General features: G+C 54.0%; 2 protein-coding genes across 3 annotated transcripts in view; both read left to right on the top strand.

The window, feature by feature from the left end:
• The window catches only part of RNF43 (ring finger protein 43), a gene marked incomplete at its 5' end in the record, with an annotated part of 58,332 nt that extends 47,291 nt beyond the window's left edge, over positions 1-11,041 (top strand). For both annotated transcript variants that reach the window (XM_083875509.1, XM_083875510.1), the window contains 4 exons: positions 49-204; positions 674-776; positions 1,190-2,713; positions 8,621-11,041. In XM_083875509.1, coding sequence (XP_083731635.1) covers positions 49-204; positions 674-776; positions 1,190-2,713; positions 8,621-8,664 — 1,827 coding nt within the window. In that variant the 3' untranslated portion in view covers positions 8,665-11,041. The remainder of the gene's footprint in view (positions 1-48; positions 205-673; positions 777-1,189; positions 2,714-8,620) is intronic.
• A 732-nt stretch (positions 11,042-11,773) lies between these two features.
• On the top strand, positions 11,774-14,161 carry SUPT4H1 (SPT4 homolog, DSIF elongation factor subunit). Its single transcript, XM_083875508.1, has 5 exons — positions 11,774-11,913; positions 12,260-12,366; positions 12,477-12,532; positions 12,696-12,749; positions 13,773-14,161. The coding sequence occupies exons 1-5, from the start codon at positions 11,836-11,838 to the stop codon at positions 13,838-13,840; spliced, it is 363 nt and encodes a 120-aa protein (XP_083731634.1). The 5' UTR covers positions 11,774-11,835; the 3' UTR covers positions 13,841-14,161.
• Positions 14,162-21,729: the final 7,568 nt, after the last annotated feature.

The raw sequence follows: 21,729 nt of genomic DNA, 5'->3' as shown, positions 1-21,729 counted from the left end.
GGCAGAGTAAGGCTGAATCTCTCCTCAAGCCCCGTCTTCTCTCTGCAGGACTCGGTGCAGCAGCAGACCCTGCAGGCCATCGGGCAATTGGCCACGCGCCGCTACCAGCCCCGGGCGCGGCCGGCCCCGCGCTGGGACTCAGCCAGCAGCTGCAGCTCTGCCCCGGTCTGCGCCATCTGCCTTGAGGAGTTCAGCGAGGGGCAGGTAGGGCTTGGGCAGGGCTGTGGCACACACAGCTTTGGCTTCCCAGTTTCTGGCGGGGGGTCAGCAGTGGGAGCTGAGCATGACAAGAGGCAGAGGCCTGTGAGATGGGACCGCATCCATGGAGGCGTGCCTGCCCCTGGGCTTTATAGCCCCTGGGCTGTAAAGTATCTGTACTCCAGCTGTGGCTGTGGGGTAAAATGCCCATAAAATGCCCATGGTTGAAATAGAGTAAAAGTGGGTTTGCTGCTCCAGAGCACCCAGCCTGAAATTTCCCTACTTGCACCTCTCTGGGTGTTGACAGAGCAGAACCAGAGGTGCTCCACAGCCTCCTCCATGCACAGCTGGGCTGCAGATCCCTCACTGTTAGACATCTGTGTGTCCTTCAGGCTCACTTCCATCAAGAAGGACCCATCCAAGTCTTGGAAAATGGTTTTCCTTGCTCATCCTCCTCCTCTCCACTTCTTTCTAGGAACTGCGGATCATCTCATGCTCCCACGAGTTCCATCGGGAGTGTGTTGACCCTTGGCTGCAGCAACACCACACGTGTCCACTTTGCATGTTCAATATTCTTGGTAGGGCTCAGACATAGCATTTCCTGGCTGGGGACAGGGTTGGTTGCAGGATTGTGCCCAGAAGCTCCAGTTGCTCTTGGGAGGTGGCTCAGCAGGTCTTCGTATACCTGTGCATGGAGTGGACAGAGGACCAGGGTACAGTGAGGTGCTGGGCTTGGGCTGGGACCTGCACCAAGAGGAAGGATTCCCGTCCTGGGACCTATGGGGAAGGGAAGGTGGGATCTGAGGGTCACGGCAGCAGGGAGAGTGCTGAGTGTGCAAGACCATCAGGGTGGTTTGGTGGTGGCAGCGAGGAGTTGCAGAGTATGGATGGGAATGTGGGACCATGGTGGGAGGGCAGTGGATCATCAGTGCCAGGGTTGCTGCAGCTGAGCTGTGGGACATGTGCTGGATACTCCCTTCTTTCTCCACAGCCAGAGACTCGGGGGACCAGGCCATGGCTGCCAGCTCCAGGCTGGTTCCTCAGGACATGGAGCCTGGGCGGCGGCTCCACCTTTTCCGCCAGCATCCAGGACATGCCCTTTACCACCTCCCACACGCATATCCTCAGAGGAACCTCAGGAGCTTACCCTCAGAGCCAGCCCACGGCAACTCCTTCTTCCACTCTCCAGAGCTCTCCCAGCTGGATTTTGGCACCATCCACTACATGCCCTACAGACCAGCCTCCTCCCTGCTGGCCTGTGGCCACGTGGCCCCTCTGGCCCCAGGCTTGCTGGGGCAGCAGCACCCCAACCCCTCTGCATGTGGGCCGGCACTGGCACCCCACAGGACATGTCCCCTTCAGCCTCAGCCCCCCTGTCTGGCACCCAAGGCAGCCCTGGCACAGAAGCAGCACCGTGCACCCACCCTGCGCCGGGGGCCTGGCCACGGGCACCAGCACAACAGCAGTGGCTCTGGGGAGAGCTATCTCACGGAGCACAGCGGGTACCTGGCCGACGGGCCAGGCAGTGACTCCAGCTCGGGGCCCTGCCACGGCTCCTCCAGTGACTCCATGTTGAACTGCACGGATGTCAGCCTGCAGGGCATACACGGCAGCTGCTCCACCTTCCGCAGCTCCCTCAGCAGCGACTACGATCCCTTCGTGTACTGCAGCTCCGAGGGCCCCGCCACAGACCACGGCCAGGAGCAGCTGCAGCCGCCCAGGGAGAGGCGGCCCCGGTCCTTGGACCTGATGGTGCCCACGGGGGCTGCTCCAGCCAAGCCCCAGGTGCTCAGCCATGTCCACTACCACCACCACCAGCACCACCACTACAGGCAGGATGTGGAGTGTCTCCCTGGGCGGGCCGGGCAGGGGCCAGGGCCACGCAAATCCCGGTACTCAGGGGCCAAGGTTGCCTTCCACAGTGCTCGGACACAAAGGAGGACTGAGAAAAGCCATCACTCTGAGCAGCCTCTGGAAAGCAGTGCTGTGCTGCAGGAGGCAGCTCCAGCAGGACAGCCAACCTATCCCCAGGAAGGTTGGGAGCCCCCTCATGCCTCCTCTGCTTCTCCAAACAGGTTGGACTTCAGTGTAGATGCCAACAGACAATTGGGAGTAGCTGGCACACCCCCTGCACTGCTGCCTCCCAGACACAGCTTACAGAGCAGGCATCACCGAAGGAAAAGAAAATGTCCCCTGGAGCCCAACTCTGCTCTCCTGCCCAAGGACTCAGCTGAGTGCAGAGCCTGCGACCCTCACCTTCCTCCTGGCCACCCCGCTGGCTACCGCTGCTCTCCCGAAGCCCAGCCCCTGATCCCAAGCGCTCCCCTGCACAGTGGCTCCCAGCCACTCTGGAAGTGTTTAGTGCCACAGTCCAGCTCTGAGCTGAGGAAGCAGGAGGAGGGGTTGTCAGGACGGGAGAGAAACCGCTCAGTTCCTGCAGATTTCTCAGGGACGGGCACCTCCAGACACAGTCTGAGTATCCGTCTTCACTGCCCATCTCAGCAAGGTGGTCAGGGTAAGTCTGGCCTTTGCCTCTCCTGGCAGCAAGCAGGTGAATGGGGAGGGGGAGTGTTGCTTAAGGAACTCCAGCTGCCAGGACACTTGGTACCTTCCTGATGTGTTTTCCTACAGGAGCACTGACTGCAGGAGCATTCCAGAGCTCACCTGTGAGGGTAATGGCCTGAATGATAAGCATGTGTTTTTAAGAGTACACGAAAACCTGAAGTACTGCAACTGAGAAATAAGGTGGCTAATTTTCATTAAATATCTCTAGCAGCTGGAATAGCTCCCAAAGGAAGGAGTGGGACCACCTTTTTCAGTGTCCTTGCACCAGTCTGGGTGTCTTACTGGCAGAGTTGTTACCATTAAGGCTTTTTGGACTCCAGTTGTTTTAGCCAAGCCCAGCTAACTGGAATCAATGAGAAGGGAAGTGTGTGTGGCCCAGGGTAGTAGAACAGACTAATTGAGTTGCTGGATTTGCACATCCCTCATTTCTCACCTGCCTCTGTTGCGTGGGAGTTGCTTTTTAGTGTCTTTTGGAAATCAGATGCAATTAAAGTTTGGCTGTCTGCCTAACTGCTACACATCTCTCACAAAGAGAGGGAAAATGCCTTTGAGACAAGTGTCTTTGAAAGAACCCGAGTTTAGCTCCCAGGTCTTGGTCTCTCAGGTCCTCTGAAGGCAGCAACCTGCGAGTCAGCAGGGGCAGGTGCTGGCTGGGAGCAGAGCCTGGCTCCCTTCCTCACCCTGCCACTGACTCATTGCGGGTCCTCGGGCAAATCCTTTTGATTTAGGTACCAAACACAGATCTGGCTGTCTAATTTCTGTTAAAACACTGGCCTTAAACTTGTGACTCACTGTGCCCATTGTGCCGCAGAGATAATAACTTCCTCCCAGTGCTTGTCTATTCAGCCTCAGCCCATGCCCAGGCTCCCAGTGCCACAGAGGCAGTGGGGCAGGGGAGGCTGGATGGGCACAGTCCTGGTTCCCTGCAGCCTTCTGGCCTCCCAGACTCCTAGGAACAGATATTTTTCCCAGGTGCAGAAGTGCCTGACACTGTAGATAGATGATAGGGAGGTTTTTCCAAGGCCTGGAGGGATGCTGGTGTTTGGAGAGATAAGGAGGCAGCAGGGCAGAGATGTCTCTGGTTGCAGGGAGCTCTGAGTGCCGATGCCCTCCCAGGGTAACGCACATGGAGAGAGCCCTCCTGGCTTGCTTTGAGCTCCCAAATGAACCTGGGAGGGCTCCAAGAGCAGGAGTCTGTGCACCTAACACAGGGTGCTAGGCATTGCAAGGTCCATGCTGGGATGCTTCTTTCTCTTTGGAAATGGTCCCAGTGGCCCTAGTCTGTGCCCACCTCCTGATGACCCTCTGACCCTCACACAGAGCCAGTGCCATCTGCTTTGCCAATCGCACCAAACCTTCATTCCCTCTTCCTACCTCATTCCAGCAGGTAGAAGGACCAATATATCTGAAAGTGCTGTGAATCTATGTCTGTTAACTGCAGCAGCTTCTGTGGTTGCTTTCAGGGCCAGTCAGAGAGTCAGAATTCCCTTGCAAGATTCAAAGACTGCATAGATTCGGGATTTAACTTTATTAAGAGCAGAGGACAGAGCACAGATCTTGTGCAGGACTTATGCAGAAAAGCCACCAAGCTGAAAATTTTGTTGACATAACACAACCTCTGAGTTATAATCACATTGGTTCTTTATCTTGGGAAAGGCATAAATCAATAGAGAAATAGACATCCCATGCAAGCAGGACACAAAACAGAGAAGGAGACCAAGGAAAAATGCATCTCTGCCTCCAGATAAATGGCATAAGGCTAAAAATACAAGTGGATGAATTAGAAAGCCCAGCTTTAAATTAAAGTTTTGACAAACTTTTCAGAAACCCAGTTTAAAAGAAAAGCAAACAGTGGGACCCTGTAATTCCTAGGTGAAATTACAGAGAGGAGAAGCGTGCGTCTCTTCTGGTGGCATGGGAGAGAGACTGCACTAAGGAGAGTGTGAAGTCCAGTGACGGGTGACACAAAAATCCCCAGTTGCCCCCAGGTAAAAGGAGGGTGGCATTAGGGTTACAACACTGTGTCAGCACAGGCTGCAAAGACAAGCTTACATAGACAGGAAAGTATTATGAAAATATTGCTAAAATAAGCAGTCAAAATGTGCTTTTGGGCACAGGGATCATTTACAGCCCCAGAAAAGGGCAAGTCAAGCAGCTGGGCAGGGAGGGCACTTGGAAACTGCTCTTCTAAAGCCAAGGTGTGGCTGGAGAAGGAAATCAGAACATAGCTGGATGCCAAGTGAAGTGCAGAGCCATGGAGAGACAAGCCAGTGAATATTTCTCTTAGCAGCTTGTGTAAAATAGACCATTAATGCAAACGTTTTCAGCTCCATCAGAAGGGAGAAGGCTGCTTGGGGTTCTTCAGACCTAGGGAGTAAACACGGGTTTGAGGGATGTTCAGGGGCTGTAAGTGCAGAACAGAAGAGCCTTTTATTGCATTAGTGATCACCAGGGGCGGGCTTGGGGAGGTTCTCACCTGGCAGGATCCCTCACAAATGAAACCACCAATTTGAGCACTTCTGAAATAGAGTGGAGAGTAATAAATTGCCGGGGGTACAGATTACCCACTGGGCATCCTGCAGGGCTCAAGCACACAGCTGATAAATCCTGAATGTGGACTGCAATCTCTTATCCATGCCCAGAGCCAGGAGGAAGAGCTGAGGGCAATATCAGCTGGAAATAGCTGAAGTCACAGAACAATGAGCCTGACTTTCCAGCCAAGCAAATTGTTAAAAATTCAAATACAGGGTCTGACTTGTAGGCACATGGCTGAATGTGAGAACTAGGGGAGGAGGCAACCCAGTTTCTGTCGGGAGAGATAACACCTGGCAGATCTTTTAGGGGAAGGAAGCTCTGAAAGGATAAAAGAGAAGGTGCTCTCACAGGTAAATAACTCACTAAAAAAGGGGACGAGTGCAGATCAGAATTAATGGAGGGGAATTACTTGGAGAAGCAAAAAAGTGGAGTTCTCCAACTGTCTGAACCTTCCAGCAAGCTCATAAATATCCTGGACAAGGAGAGGAGATAGCAAAGTGTATAACATAAAATCCATCAGGATGTCAGCATTAAAACTGGATACAGGGTGTTACAGGAGGATCTCCTGCTGCTGAGCTGTCGGGTGAGAGAGTGGTGGGTCAAATCCCCTGTAAGTAACACAAAATGACACACATGAGCAGAGCCACTTTTAAGTAAAAAATCATGTTATTGTTATCATTATTGTTGTTGTTACTATTATTGTCATTAGCTGGCTGGGAACTACGTGGGACAAGCAGGAAATGCCTTTATGCAGCTGTGTAAGCCTGTGGTATCTGGTACAATCCCAGAGATGGGTTTTTCTGAAAAAATAGAATAGTGAGACTTTAATGTGGGAAAAGAAGTGATTAGCTGAGGATATGAAAGAGAGGGTATGAAATTAGGAGAGCAGAGGAGAATGCAGATAAGAGAGTACTTAGAACAAAGTAATTGATGGCATCAAACGAGAACCAGAAGCTTTAAAACACCCAAAAGGCAACACATGGTGTGTAGTGAAACTGGTGCTGGTTGCCCTGGGGGTGTAGATGCCAGAAGTAAAATGGTTTTGAGAGCCCAGATCAAGAGGTAGCAAATGCAGAGATGCAAATCCACCCTCTGGCCCAGGAAATTCCTAAACCAGGGCTTCCAGAAGCTGCTGGTGCTTCTGTGGGATGCAGCACCCTCCAGGTGTGTGCTTACCTCACCCAGCTCCCAGGTGAGGCCGAATCTTGGTCCATAGCCCCTGGAGAAATTCCACTTGTGCAGGCAGTGCCTTGCACTGGCATTGCAGGGAATAATGCTGTGGATGATCCCAAAGAGCCTTGCATGATCTTGGAATTTATGCCGCTTCCTTGAGCACCTCCATTAGCTGTTCTTGGCAGGCTTTGCATCAAGGTGCATCCCTGACTCTTCTGTTGCCTGGGAGAGACCACACCTGGGAGTTGTGTCCCTGGAGAATCAATCCTGGAGCAATGCTGATGGTCTCTCTTAAGGGAAGATAGACAACTGGCAGTGAATTCCAGCTGGATGGCTTCCTGAACCACCCTGGCACACCCAGAATGCCTCCCAGAACAGCCACATTACTCCAGCACAGGCTGATGAAATCTCTTGATTTCTCTCCCTGGGAAATCTCACCTCCTGCAGTGCTCTCGACATCCTCCTCGTCTCGTCCCTCCTGCTCATCTTGAGTCCCTTTCATGTCACATCTCTGATCTTTATTAGGGAGGGGGAAAGGGATTAGAGGACAGAAAAAGACCACCCTTAAAACCTAACACCTAAATAACACAACTTTTATGGTGTCATCAGGTGTGCTCCAGGTCATTGCCCTGCTGTGGCCAGTCCAGCAGCCGAGGTTCTCCCACCTCTCCCAGTTCGTATTTTCTTAGCACAAGCAGGGGACATATGCAGGCACAGCTTTCAGAAAATACTTTAGTGATGCTATTTGAGACTGAAGCCATGTAAACACAGAGGGCTTGAAGATGGACAGTTTCTTTTTGGGATGCACATAAGCTGGTGATAAGGGAAGCAGTTGGAAATGGCTTATTCCACATACTTGTGACTCAAGTCACAAAAGCATATTAAGAGTTTAATATGCTTAAACTCTGTCTTCGGGTACTGTGCTGTGCTTGCACATGTGTGTACATGTGTAACACCATGTGCATTCATTTTCCCACATTGATTAGCTGCACTTTTCCAAGCAGAATCTCATTTGTTTGTTTTCTTCCCACATACTTAATTTTCAAGATTCTGCTCCTACAGCTGGTGATATATAACCAACAAGAATTTGTTGTGACTGTTCTGAAAAGTTTTAAATTGCCTTCGATTAATCTCTAAGTTGGCATCTTTCCTTTGATCTCAGAAACATTCAGGAAAAGGGAAATAGGAATAATAATGCCTATGCTGGGCTATGCTCACCTTGTGTAAGAGTTCTCGGCAGGCTTGAGAGACATCTAAGAAAGGACCATGGTTTGTGTGACAAGAGGCAGTGACTTGGAAAGAATGGGGCTGTCTGGAGCAGTGACTTGGGTACACCTTTTTAGGCAGCCCTTTTGTTGGATGGTTCCAAGTAAACTGCCCAGCACCTGCCTGTCAATAATTCTCCAGGCAGAAGGGGCTGGGAAAGAGCCTGAGCTGGACTCAGAAGCAATTTGTGCAACCTCTCAAACACTGTGGAACATGTGTCATTCCTATCTTGCATCACTGCTCTCTGCTCTTATTGCCTGGAGTTTCTGTTGCCCCCTGGCTCTCTGAGATATGGATTGGTGTTATTTTCTGTTTCTAATAATTTCTGAATCAACTGTACAGATTTTCACAAACACCAAACATCAAAAAGCCTCAAAAGCAACTGCCTAGTAGAGATGTAAATCCTGGGGTGCCCTTAGCCTGCCTCTTCTGAAATACATAAGGAGTAGCTTGATGTTTTATCTTAAGATTTTATTGTACTTCACCTTAGAAGAAAAAACTGGCTGGCAGGTGGCCAGAAAATTCTCTCTGAAAAATTGGGAGAAGTTTCCTAGAATCATGCAATATCCTCAGTTGGAAGAGACCCACAAGGATCATCCAGTCCAGTCCCTGGCCCTGCCCAGCACACCCCAACAATCCCACCCTGTGCCTGTGAGCATTGTCCAAATGCTCCTGGAGTTCTGGGAGCCTCAGGGCCAGGACCATTCTCTGGGGAGCCTGTTTCACTGGCTTAGTGGCTTTTTTAGTAGTTTTCACTTAGTGTCTTTTTCCTGCAGCATATGTTCTCTGGATTGCAGGATCGAGACCCCAAATGCTACAGAGCCTGGGAATGTTCAGCCAGGTGTAGCTCACCCTTTTCTTTCTCCTTTTCTTTGAATGGCAGGATTTGAAGAGGAGGTCCAGGATGTCCATGAACACTCAGTTTAACAAAACACTGGCCTGTTTGCTTGCTGGGAGCTGCAGTGGACACAGCCCAGCCCTGCCCTGCTGAGACACAGACTGCCAAGAGCAACGGGCGACTCGTGGTCTCCTGACATGTCCCCACAGCCTGGCAGTCACACACAGCCCGACGCTCCAGGCCCCGTCTCCTCTGAAGGCAAAGGCAGCCCCTCGTCATCCTGTGGCATCGCTCTGAGCTGGGCAGGGCTCCCAGGGAGAGCTCACCGAGTGAGTGCAAGCTGCTATTTTGGCGTGTTCATGCCACAGAAGGTTTTGCTAAGCACTGCAAAAATAAACAAGCCTTCAAGACCAAAAGCTGCAGAAATTACTTTCTGTGGCCTGGTAGCTCCTGACTTCATTTCCTCACTTAGGTCAAAAGCCAGATTTCTTCAATCAACTTTTCCATGCTTATTTCAGACACAGGAACAAGCTATTCTCCATCTCACCACTCACAGGGCTGCCCTGCAAGGTGCTGCTTCTGACTTCAGTGAAAACGAAGAGCTCCCACCACTTTTGGTCACCTCATTGTCCCTAAGCTGACACCATCTCCTCCCACTGGCTGTGTTTGCCAGCAGCAGGAGAGGGGAAGACACAGGGACATCGGCATTTCTGGGAAGGAGCTGGGTCTGACTCTTTCTTGCAAAGAATCCACTCTCTCATCTGGCAATGTGAACAAGTCTCTCACTCGCCCTTTAACTCCCCAGCCACTCTCAAACAGCTGTCATGGCCAGCCCTGTAAAGAGCATATTTCAAACATATGTCAGATGCCCCATCACAGGAGTCATGGAAAATCCGGGAGTTCCTGTAGCTCCTGCTTCTCTCCTTCCTCTCATCATTGCCCCAAGACACAGCAAAAATTCCCAGCAATAGCCTCCATAAGAAATGCAGAGCAGAGCCCTATCTGTCACCCAAGCCTTAACTTCATATTTGGAGACTCCTGAAGTCCTTCATAAGGATTTTTCTGTCTTTTCCAATATTTTGATGATTCAGGGAGAAAACCTGAGAAATCATCAGGCTCTGGTTTATTACTTTCCTCCTCCCTCCCCATTTCTTAGTATTTTGGAGTTTTCTGAATGTCACTAGTTCTTATTTCCTACATCTCATAATTTGCAGACATTCAAACAAAACCTGCAAAATTCAAAACATATAGAACCCATGTAGATTTCAAACAGCAGAGAATTCCTGTCAAGTTCATTTCCATAAATCATCAGTCAGGCCAAAGAATCAGCCATCAGATTCCCTTGTGAAGTGCACATTTTTGTGGCACCAAGTGCTTCCAAGCACAGGGAAGCATTGGTGAGGATACAGCACTAGAGATGAAGATAACTCCTAACAATTTGAAACTTGATGTTGGGACAGACTTTCCCGTCTGCTCCATAAAGCTTCCCGTGTCTTCCTTGGAAGCAGCAGCTTCTCAAGAGAGCACTCTGGTGATGCAGTCCCAGTTCAGGATAATCCTCTGCCGCCTTTGTTGGTGGGAAAGCTTTTTAGAGGGTTTCCTGCCCTTAATCCTTGAAAAAGGCATGTTTGTCCCAGCTGCTAATCAGTCCCTGACAGTCAAGTGATCACCCAATAGCACTGTTTTAAACCTAAAATTAGTCCCTTGTAGTGCTCATTCCTTGTCTCCTATGACCAGGCCCCTGTGGGACATTTCAGTCTAAGGAAGAGCTGAATTTCTTTCATCAAAGAACCTAGCAGAATTACATTTAGACCTTTCCAGGCTCTTGCTTGTCCTATAGCACAAGCAGAAGACATAAGCTCAGAAGTTTTCTCCTGTGCAGGGAAGTCAGTCTTAAACTAGAGTAAAAATCCAGGAGCAGGTCTGGATTCACCCCATACGGCTTCTTATACTCCTGGTCCGAGGCTTGTCTGAACCAGCTCCCTAAATCCTTGAGCATCCTGGAGGGCTCAGAGGCTTAAGAGAGGGGAGGGTCATGAAGTCAGGGTGCTCCCACTGCTTTTTTTAGGAGTCAGAAAAGCAGAGAGCTTGCACGGCTGCATCTTACTGCTCAGACCAAGTGCATCTCTAAAGTCCTCTCTTTCTCTCCTTACCCCTAACAAAAGAGGAGATTCCTGAATTTGTGAGTCACAACCTTCTTTGGGAAAGTGTTCAGCACTCATGCACCCTCTCCACTCCCCACTGCAGTATTACCAGGCTGCCAGGGCAGTGCCTGCTTCCAAGTGTCTCCCTTTCCTGACCTTATGCTGCTGCTCCTGTTTACGTAGAAAAAGCTGGAGTGTAGGTCTGCCTCAGTGGGGGCTCACAGGGATGAGAGGGAGGAACTCTCCAGGAACTTGGGTTTGAAAGATCCTCTTCAGTGGTTGGATGACTATCCTTGGCTGCCTCGAAGGGAAGAAGCAGAATCTGAGAAAACAGGGAACGGTTCCTCACAGTTCTTTATCTCTGGCTTCTGAGTTATGCTTTTGATTGCTCAGTGCCTGTGGGTTCCACCATGGAATTTCTCCACTATCCTTACAGTGACGCAGAGTTCATTTTCCTTCTTTGCATCCAGTCACAGCCAAAAACTGGTGGAAGCCAGAGCATCCTGAGCTCCCTCTGTATCCAGACTGAAGGCCCAGCCCTTCCCCAGGGCCCCCCTTCCCAGGAGATCAGGCTGATGGTCAGGCTGGCTGGGCGTCTCCCCTCCCGCACAAATCCTTCAGATCCTTTGGAAATGTGAATATCGGTTCGTTTTGTTGTTGCTTTTTGTTTCGTTTGGGGTTTTTTTGCTGAGTCTGTCCTGGCTCTTGGGGTTTGGGAATAAATTATGACCCGGGGAAAAAAAAAATACCACACACAGGGAAAAAAAAAAAAACCAACACGTTTTATATATATGCAAAACCGTGTATTTATGTCCGATAAACACAAAGATGTGTGAATATGCTAATGTGCTCAGAAATATATTTATTTACTAATATATTTATCCATGTACCGGTCTGCTGCCTGTGTTTGTTTTTTATGCGGGACCCCCGGCCCGTCCGTGACAGGAGCCCCCGGGCCGGGGCGGGCCCGTTCCGCTCCCCGTTCCCGGTCCCGTTTCCGGGGCGGGGCTGGGGCCGTTCTCGTTCCCGTTCCTGTTCTCGTTCCCGGGGCGGGCCCGTTCCCGTTCCCGTTCCGGGCCGGGCCGCGGCGCAGGCGCAGAGCGGGCCCGGGCAGCCATGGCTGCCATCTCGCTGGAGACTGTCCCTAAGGACCTGCGGCACCTCCGGGCCTGCCTGCTCTGCTCTCTGGTCAAGGTGGGACTGGGAACGGGGCAGGGCCGGCTCTTCTCCTTTTCGGCCCCGGCCCGCGCCTTTCTGCCCTTCCCGGCCTCTTCCCCGCCCGTGTTGGCCCTCCTGATCCCGGGCCCCCCTTCCCGGCCCAGGTCCCCCTCCCCAGCCTGGATCTTCCTGGTCTTTCCCCGGCCTGGTCTGTCCCTCCGATCCCGGCCCGGCCTCCCCGCTCCTGCCACGGCCCTCCCTTGCCTCCTGCAGCCTCTGGGTGCTCCCCGGCCCTGGCCTGAGCCCTCCGTGCCGGGGTTCTCTCCCCTTTCCCGGCCCCGCAGCCGCCCGGTCCTGGTCCCTGACACCCGTGTCCCCTCAGACCATCGACCAGTTCGAGTACGATGGCTGTGACAACTGCGAGACGTATCTGCAGATGAAGGGCAACCGTGAGATGGTCTATGACTGCACCAGCTCCTCCTTCGATGGGTGAGTGGGGCTGGGCCCGGCCGCAGTCCCCCCGCAGCCTGGGGGCACCCAGGTGGCACTGTGGGGTCACACAGCCAGGCAACGTCCCCTCACCGCTGTCCTTCCTACAGGATCATCGCCATGATGAGCCCTGAGGACAGCTGGGTCTCCAAGTGGCAGCGAATCAGTGAGTAATTTGGGAGCTGGAGATCCCCTTCTCTGCAAACCCTTCTCGGGGGCAGTGAGAGCTGCTGGTTGGGCTGTGGAAAGGGTTCTGCCTGCCAGTGAGGGGACATCTGCACAGGTTGAGGATCTCCACGTGGGGTAACTCGGGGTTTTCTTTCCCACAGGTACCTTTAAGCCAGGTGTCTACGCAGTGTCCGTGACCGGCCGCCTGCCCCAAGGTACCTGTGTGATGGAGTCAGGGTTTGGGGCTCTGTGTGTGAACACTACACAGGGAACATGCCATGTAGGTGATGGGATCAGCCAGGTGGGACAGGATCAGCCCAGTGTGATGGGATCAGCAAAGGTGATTGTGAGGAGGTGCTGGACTGGAGAGGGTGTTTCAGGGTTCAGCCCTGCACCTGCCAGGAGTTTATATTGTAAACTGCTGGCTAAAGCCTGGCTATCAGAGGGATAAACTGGGATTAATAAATGATTCTGAAAAGTGAGCACATTTCAAACCATTCAGGTCCAGTAAAACACGGAGTTTTGTTCATAGAAAAGGGTTTTGCAGGATGGAGTGCTGTTGTGGCAATCCCAGTGAGCACACCCTTCCTCCTGCAGTAAAGCCTCATTCCATGGTGGATTTGTGTGTTTACAAATGGAATGGAGGGCACAGAGGATTTGCTTTATCTCTGAAATGCAGAAAGGGCATCATCCATCCAGCTGAGTTCCTGCCCAGTATGTAGCCCCAGAGTCAACTCCTAACCTAGGAGTGAATCCCAAACCCCTGAGGGGAAAGCTATGCCTGTGTCTGGAATCCCAGGTTCCTTATTTCTGACAGCTCATTTGAGAAGCAGCTGGAAAGATGAGGCTGGAAGGTAAGGCCTTCTGACACGGCCCAGGCACATCTGAAATACCCGGGGTTACGGTTTAAATGGGATATCAGGGAAAGGTTCTTCCCCCAGAGGATGGTATGGCACTGGACAGGCTCCCCAGGGGATGGTCACAGTCCCAAGGCTAGCAGAGCTCCAGGAGTGTTTGCACAACACTCCCAGGGATGCACAGGGGGGTGTTGTTGGGGTGTCTGCAGGGCCAGGACCTGGACTCCATGATCCTTGTGCATCCCTTCCTTCCAAATCAGAATATTCCATGATTTTGTGAAACAAAGACGATTGTTCAGTTCTACATGACAGAACCACCAGAAGTTCCCAGGGCTCCTCATCCCAAGAGAAGACTGAAATATGTTTGTCTCCTTGCTCCAGGGATCGTCCGAGAGCTGAAGAGCCGTGGCGTGGCCTACAAGTCTCGGGACACAGCCATAAAAACCTGAAGGGCCCTTGTGCTGCCTGGAGGTCCCAGTGCTGTGTGGAAGAGGCAGTGGGCACTGCTCCAAAACCTCTGAGCTAAATCCTAAATCCTGTAGGGAAGTGGGGCTGGACTTGGCGTGTGCTGGCTCAACTCCCCTTGCTCAGTACTCCTGGACTCCACCACACCACAGACATTTATCTGAGCCTTGACAGGGGGAAGAGTGTGAGTAGGGCTGGGAAAGGGTGTTTAATAGTGATAGCCAAGCTTTTTTACAGTTGGTGTGGGAAAGAGAGGATTTGGGAAATAGCTGTGTAAATAGTTCAATAAAACCCACTGCCTGGTACGGGCTGGGTCCAGCTGTCACTGTGTCACTGGTTTCACCACTGCAGGGTGCTACGGTGGGGGCCTCACACTTGCCCCCCTTTGCCTTCCCCCCCGCAGCCTGTGCCACACTGTTCTGACCCTGCGCTTGTCACTGCTCTGGCAATGTGCACATTCCTGCCTCGAGAGGGAGATCCTGCCTTGGCTGTGCGGGGTGTCCTTCCCTGTGGGAAACCTGCAGTTCCCAGCTGGATGGAGCAGAAACGGTGATGGCCGGTGCTTCCTGTGGAGGTGGTTACATGGAGGTCACAGAGCCCTGGGCCTGCAGGTCCTGTACAAGGGATGTGGTAGCAGGATGGAGCTTCCAGGACCATCCACTGGCTGTTGCTGGGCTCCAGGACAGACAGAGCAGGACAAGCCCATTGCTGGTGTGGTTGAGAGGGAACACCAGGCCTTGCATATGGGAGGGGTGGACAAGCAGAGATGGAAACCCATCCAGCCTCCTATTCTGAGGATCTGACTGTTACAAGTGTTAGGTTAGTGTCTGTAACACTTGAACTCCTGAGGAAATTGACCTCCTTAGCTGATGGGTCTTGCTTGTCTTGTTTCAGTTCAGCAGCAGCCACCGATCACGAAGAGCTCAGTTGTCCATCAGTACTCTATAATATAACCTTCCTTTTTCCCCCTGAGATATCTCAGCTGGAAATGTCATGTTTTGTTTTCTGGAGACAAATAGTGGAAAACCAGAAGAGCCTGAAAATTACACTTGGTCTGGGATGAGAGCAGTTGCAGCACAGGGAATTCAGGACTAGCTGAGTGACACTGCCAGGAGTGCAGAGGTGATGCCCTTGTAGAACTGGCCATGAGAAATGAGTCCCAGGTTCCAAGGTCAGACAGAGGTGCCCTCCTTTGGAGATCTGGAGCAGATGTGTGGTGGGAGAAGCCTAGAGCGCAGGGGGGCTGGAGGGGAAGGTGCCTTAAGCCACCTTTTGCATCGGGCCCTTGCCAATGTCGTGCTAAAGTAATGAGTACTTGCTCAGTGCAGACCAGGACCAAGTCAAGTCCTTGCTGGGCTCTGAACTCTGAGCTCCAGCAAATATCTCAAGGTGCAGATCACGTTTTGTGGGAAGAGCTGAGAACACATCAGCCCTTGGTCTGGGGGTTGGACCTTCCTCTTGGGTAGACGGAGCAGCAGGTTTGGTTCTGCAGTCAAAAATGGGAGTTGATCATGACTTTAACATATCCCTGGTGAAATCAAAGCCCTTGAGTTGCCTGATGAATCATGCTTCAGGCTTGCTGAGTTGAAGTCTGGGCAGAAGATAGGAGTTCCCAGTAGGTCAGGCCTGTGGGACAGAGGTGTGACTGTCCCAGCAGCCCAGGGTCTGCCTCTCCAGGATGCTCAGGTTTAGGCATTCTGGGCACAGACCTATGGGCTCTGGAGGGCAATTTTGGTCCAGATGTGCCATGAGGGGTGCAGGGTGACCTGGGATCTCCCCAGATGCAATTATCCCCTGTAGAATGGTCTGGGAAAGCTGCAGCTGGGCCAGCCTGACATGTTCTGAACGGAAGGGGGCAAGGAGGATGAGGTGGGTGGCTCTTTCTCCAGCTGGATGGATGGGTCTGGGGAGCAAGGGTTTGGCTCCAGCCAGGCTGGGAGGATTTAGAATGACACATCCGTCCTCCTGCCACGGCCGGCCCGGGGACCCTGACGCTGGCAGTGCCACGCGGTGGCAGCACAGTCTTGTGCTGGGGCTGGGGAACTGCTGGAGACGGACTGAAGCACAACTCCATTTTCTGCTGTTTCACGGCACCTTTCAATCCAACTGCATTCCCCTGGCTGCAGGGAATGGCCATACCGGAGCTACTCCAAGGCTGGAGCAACATGAGGACCCAGGACCCTTGTCCCCTGGCCCATGATGCAGAGGAAGTGATGAGAGGGCCCTGCACAGGACCCTGAGCAGGATGGGCTTTTTTTGCTGGGGTTGTTGTGGGGCTGAGGCTCAGTGGTTCTCATCTCGCTTCTTGGGAAGTTGCAGTCACCACTCAGGGCTAGGAACTTGGCTTAGGAAATTGTCCCCAGGGAGCAGCGTGCACTGTCACTGTGCCTCTCGGGGAAACTGAGAAACCCTGCTGAGACCTCACCCCTTGCTAGAAGCCCAAATGCTCCAAGATACATAGAGTTAAGACTGGCAGGAGCTGCAATGCAGGTGAAAAGGAGGCACTCCAGTGAGGAAAATGAAGGTGGTGATCCTTGAAAGCTGCACCTCCTGTTCCTGCAGCGCTTCCAAGAACGCGGTGCCTCTCACCAGGCTGGCCCCTGAGCCCATTCCCTGCCAGCTCCCTCATCCACCCACGCCGGGCCCACATCCCACACTGCACAGCCCCGGTGATCCGCTGCTCCCGAAAGCATCCAAAAGCAGCCCTTCAGTGAGACTCCAGACCCGGAGCTGTCTGGGGCTTGTACCAGCAAAAAAGCAAACGATGCGGAGCTTTATTCGCTGCAAAAAGTAGGGCAGGGAGCTCTCACGTTGAAGAAACTGGAAGAAAAATGTGCTGCAGCAGCTGGAGTGGGAATCGGGAGAGAAAAGCGTCAATGGGTTGGGAGCTGAGATATGAGTCAGGACAGCTCCTCCCCCTGCACCAAATGACGCTCAAATATTTCAGCCAGGCCCGAAAATGCTGGAGGTTTGGCACGCCGAGCAGCCTGGCAGCTCTAGGCCACAGGGCCTGGGCAGTCCCGGCAGCGGGGCAGGAAGCACGAGCCAGTGGATTTTCGTGCGGGTTTTGAGAACCGATACCCGGCTCTCCCTGCGGACGAGAAAAGCGACTTTCCAAACCGCAGAGCCCTGGGTGCCTCTGCGGAGACAGCTGCCGGGAAATGCCTGCCCCACCTGCGCGGGGCCCCTGCGGCGCTGCCCGGACACGGGGACCTGCCCTGCCCTCGGCCTCTCACTTGGGCCACCCGGGCTCCAGGTGAAGGGGAACGTGTATGAGAGCACACTGGACCCTGCCCAGGGGTCTGAGGCAGGGTGACTCCCCCATTCTGCCCCAAGGCTGCTCTGTGCCTGGTACCTTGAGATGCTGCTGGGGCTGGCAGTAGCATCATGGAATGGTTTGGGTTGGAAGGAACTTGAAAGACTATGTTGTTCCCTACCTTGCCATGGGCAGGGACACCTTCTGCTGTCCCAGGTTACAAATTACCTCCAAGCCCTGTCCAGCCTGGCCTTGGGCACTTCCACGGATCCAGGGGTAGCCACGGCTTCTTCTGGGTACCCTGTGCCAGGGCCTGCCCACCCTCAAAGGGAACAATTCCTTCTCAATATTCCACCTAACCCAGCCCACTGTAAATTGTCCCTCTCCATCTTTCCTGTAATTTCCCTTCAGGTACTGGAAGACCACAGTTAAGTAACCCTGAAGTTTCTTTTTCCCTGCTGAACAATCCACAATCTCTCAACCTTTCCTGATAGGAGAGGTGTTCCTACTCTCTGAGAATCATTCTTGCTTCACCCTAAATCCACTTTCACCTGCTTCATTGGCTCCACTCTGGGAGCCAGTGAAGTGTGGAAAGTCCAGTGTGAACTTGGACTTTCCGAGGTGCTTTTTTGGCCACCCTGTGTGCCTGGGGGAACTGGTAACCTCAGTGATGTCAAAACCCTTGGGGACAGCTGGTAGGGGTGGGAGAAAAGCCCCAAACAAACCCCAGCTTAAGACTGTTTTCCTTAGAAACTGGCTGAGGAGACCTTGGCAGGTGGAGGTGATGGGAAAAATGACCTGAGTTGTCCTGATACCTGCAGTGAAATGCTGCTGTAGTGAGGATGGCAAAGCCTGGGTCACGCCAGGAATGGGTGCCCCATCCTTCCTGTCACATCTGTGTTAGGGCACATGGGTATCGAGGCCCCTGTGTCTGATGTGGTGGGAGGGGAGGGGCCCAGGACCAGATCTGAGCAGCAGCAGGATGGGGGCAGTTTTGGGGGCGGGTGTAGCAGAGCTCTCAAAGAGCCCTCAAAGCATAGCAGGAACAGCCCCAGGTGCCATGTGCCCATCCCAAAGGCTCCCTGGTGTACTGGGGGGTAGGGCAGGTGAGCAAGGAACTGGGATGTGCTCCCTGCTCAAGGGATCTGCAAGGAAACAGGGAGCTCTGATGCATGATGGGTCCTCTGGGTGCTTTCCCCTCAGAAACTGCAGTGGAGGGAGGAAACTCTGCTTTGTGAAGGGGAGAGACTAGTGGGTTCCTGACAGAGGCCTGCAAAGGGCACCTGGAAGTGGAACATCCACCCCATGTGAGCTCAGGGCTGTCTGCAAAGAGCCCTAAACTACTTCATGGTGGATACCTCCAAACCCACGGGTCTGCCCACAGAGTTGGGGTTCTGGAGTACACTGGGGAGTCCTAACCCTCCTCTAGACAGAGCTTTCACCTCCCTGGTCTGCTCCACCATGGGAAGGGAGATGCCAAGGGCTGGGAGGGGCAGAGTGGAGTCTCAGCTTGGTAGTGGAGGCAGCTGGGGGTGCTGAGGGCACGTTTCCTGAGGGCACATGGCAGAATAAGACCACAGCTGAACCAAGGAGGGATTTGAGAATCTGATTGTATCTTCCCATCCCCAGTTCTCCCAGACCTCCTGCTGCATGCCAAGTGGCACTTGTCCTTCCCTTCTCCTGGCCAGCTGCATGTCACCCAGGCTAATGCTGGTGCTGGGCTGGAAGGGGCTTTTTTCCTCCAAGGGCGTGGTCCTTCTGCATGGGCAGTAGCAGAAGAACCACTGAGTGCCCAGACAGAGCCCTGGGACTTGTTTTGGGAAAGGACATTGCACCCAAACAGCCTAGGTGTGTGGTACAGGGGAATATTCTCCAGCGGCTGCAGAATCTGTCCCCGTGCCCTTCCCACCTTCCCCCTTGGCGAGGGCTTTGGAAGTGCACAGCTGGCCTGGAAAGGTGCCATCAGTGTCAGCTTTGGGGAGATGGATCCTTCCTGAGTGCCTGTCCCCGCCTCCTCCATGTCTCTGGCCCTCGGAGATGCTCAGCTATTCCTGCCACTTGTCCTGGAGGGTCAAGATCAAGGGACAGCAGGGTCTGTCACCACAGAGCTCAGCCCTGCACCCCCTGAGCCCATCTTGCCCCGGGAAATCCACAGCCCAGCCCGGTGGTTCTCATCCCTCCTTCCCGGTGTCCCTGCTGGGCTCTGTCCTGAGCATCCTCCATGCCCAGAACAGGAGTGGCCCATCTGCAGCGCCGGATGCCTTGGGGGCCTCTCCAGAGCCCCGGCACTGTGGGGCCCCCTTCCCCCACCTGCGGGGCAGCAGGTGCCGCGGAAAGTGACAGAGCGGCCCCGGCCCGGCCCAACCGCCCCGCGCCCCCATTGGCGCACCCGGGCCGCGATTTTGTCCATATTTGGGCAAATCCAGCGCCGTGTTCCCCGCCCGCTCGCGTCACTTCGCCTTTTTGAGGTTTCCCTTGGCGTTCTCATTTGCCTCCCGCCCGCCGCCTCCCCGGGCCGGCAGTTTCTGGTTGAGTCACGTTTAACGGCCCCGCTCCTGCCCGGGCTCGGGGGCACGGCGGGGCAGGGCAGGGTGCGGGGCTGGGAGCGCTCGGGGACCTTCCCCGAACATCCCACTGGGGCCTCATCCCCTGCCCGGGGGGAAACGGGGCTCGGCCCACGCCGGTACCGCAGCTTCTTGTGGGTGCAGAGGTGGCCTCTCATCCCTGCCACTGGTGCTGCAGTTCTTCCTTGGAGGTTTGCCATGATGGTGGCAGACAATGCTCTTCCCATCCAAAAAACTCTCGGGGCAGTCCTTGGCGCTCCTGATGTTTTGGTGCTGCCAATGTCCCCGGCACCTGCTCCCCGGGAGCGTCCCAGCTCAGACCCCTCTGTCCTGGGGGTCTTTAGGAGGTCACCCTTTGCACTGTCGAGCAGAGGGAGCTGTGTCCCCCCCCCTGCCCCCACGCCTCTGTCCTGTGTTCTCAGAGGGATGTGGTGCATTGGGAATGCTGTCATTAGGCTTTGCTGTTAACAGTGGCCTGACTGAGACATTGTGGCTCCTTTGGGGCCTGGCCAGGAGATGCTGCAGCTGGGCTGTGCATCCAGTGGCTCACCCGGCCACTTTGGCACGGCCCCAGGGCAGTGGAGGCGGCTCAGGGAGGGTTTGAGTGAGACCGGTCTGTTCCTCCTCCTCTTCCTCCACAAGATGCCAGTCGGATGGGTTCCATGGGGCACTGGATGGATGGGTTCCATGGGGCACTGGTTGGATGGGTTCCATGGGGCACTGGATGGATGGGTTCCATGGGGCACTGGATGGATGGGTTCCATGGGGCACTGGTTGGATGGGAATCACACCAGCATGGCAGGGCAGTCGCCTGTCCCCAACATCAAGTGGGGTTCACAGGCCAGGCTGAGGTGCCGGCAGGAGCTCATCTCCCAGCCCTGGGGCTGAGGGCAGCACTTCCTCTGCCGACAGCAAGTGCCACAACCGCAGGCGAGGAGGGGAAGTTGCTGCAAGGCCGATAAGAAATATCAGCGCTTTCGCAGCGCCTGGGCTGCACAGCCCGACAAGAGCCCTTCCCCCTGCTCTGCTCTGGGCCCAGCCGTGCTGCTGCCCCAACCCCAGGCTGCTGCTCCCCTGTGCTCCCTGATACTGGGAGAGTTACTGGAAAAGGAACAGCCCTGTGGGCAGAGGGGACCTCAGTGCTGCAGGGTGGCAACAAGGCACCTGCAGTGCTGCAGGCACAGGAATTTTGGGGTGCATGGCAGTGTCTGACCTGCATCCCAGGGCCCTGAGACAAGGGCGGGGGAGGGCAGAGTTGGGAAGTGGTGCCTTGGGGGGGCATGGTTTGTCTCAGGGAGCTGCACCCTGGGGTCCATCAGCAAACCCCCAGGAGATGCCGAGTGGGCAGAGTTTGGAGAGGGGCTTCGGGAAAGCTGAGGACCGGATATTCTCATGAGGTACAGGGGAAGGAAGCGCAGCTGTTTCAGCCTACCCTGACCTCAAAAAGTTCCTGGAGCTCCTTCAGACAGACAAGTGGATCAGGACCAAATGATCCAGAGCAGAGGGCTGGAGTAGGAATTCCTGCAGCCTTGTTTGCCAGCCAGTAAAATTAACCAATGGCTGGGGAATGTGGTAAGTTCATCATCAGTTGGAGACTTTCAGAGACCTCGTCAGAGTCCAAGGAACCAGATCTGCTGATTTCCTCCTTTTCTGAAACCCATGCAGGCAGAAGGAAACCAGCTCAGGACCCAAAATGTCATATCCCCCATCCATGCTGGGCTGGGGAAAGAGGAAGCATCACCTCCCCCCCACTTCTCTGCTGGGAAAGTGCCTGTGGCCCCCCTGCATGGCCTCTCAGCAGCACAAGCAGGTGCTGGGCAGGGCTCTGCTGGGTGGGGAGCCCATTTTGGGAAGGCACAGCTCCCTCCCTGCTGCCATCCTGCACATCCCCAGCTCTGGCCACATACTTCACTCTCCCTTGACATCTTGTCCTTGGGTGCAATCTGCCCCAGCTACCTCTGTTGGGAAATATCTTCATCCTGCTTTGCCCCATGGTCAGCCTTAAACTCAGGTGTCCTCACTGGGCCTGACTTCTCACCCTGTGCCCTCCTCC

The sequence above is a fragment of the Zosterops lateralis genome (assembly GCF_965231275.1).
Source record: "Zosterops lateralis genome assembly, chromosome: 19".
Lineage (NCBI taxonomy): Eukaryota > Metazoa > Chordata > Aves > Passeriformes > Zosteropidae > Zosterops > Zosterops lateralis.
This window is presented reverse-complemented; position numbering and strand designations above follow the sequence as displayed.

Bases quoted from the DNA above. Each gene is read 5' to 3' on its own strand.
- SUPT4H1 (XM_083875508.1), top strand. From the start codon at position 11,836: ATGGCTGCCATCTCGCTGGAGACTGTCCCTAAGGACCTGCGGCACCTC. The intron at 12,367-12,476 runs GTGAGTGGGGCT...TCCTTCCTACAG, and splicing joins ACCAGCTCCTCCTTCGATGG to GATCATCGCCATGATGAGCC. The intron at 12,533-12,695 runs GTGAGTAATTTG...TCTTTCCCACAG, and splicing joins CTCCAAGTGGCAGCGAATCA to GTACCTTTAAGCCAGGTGTC.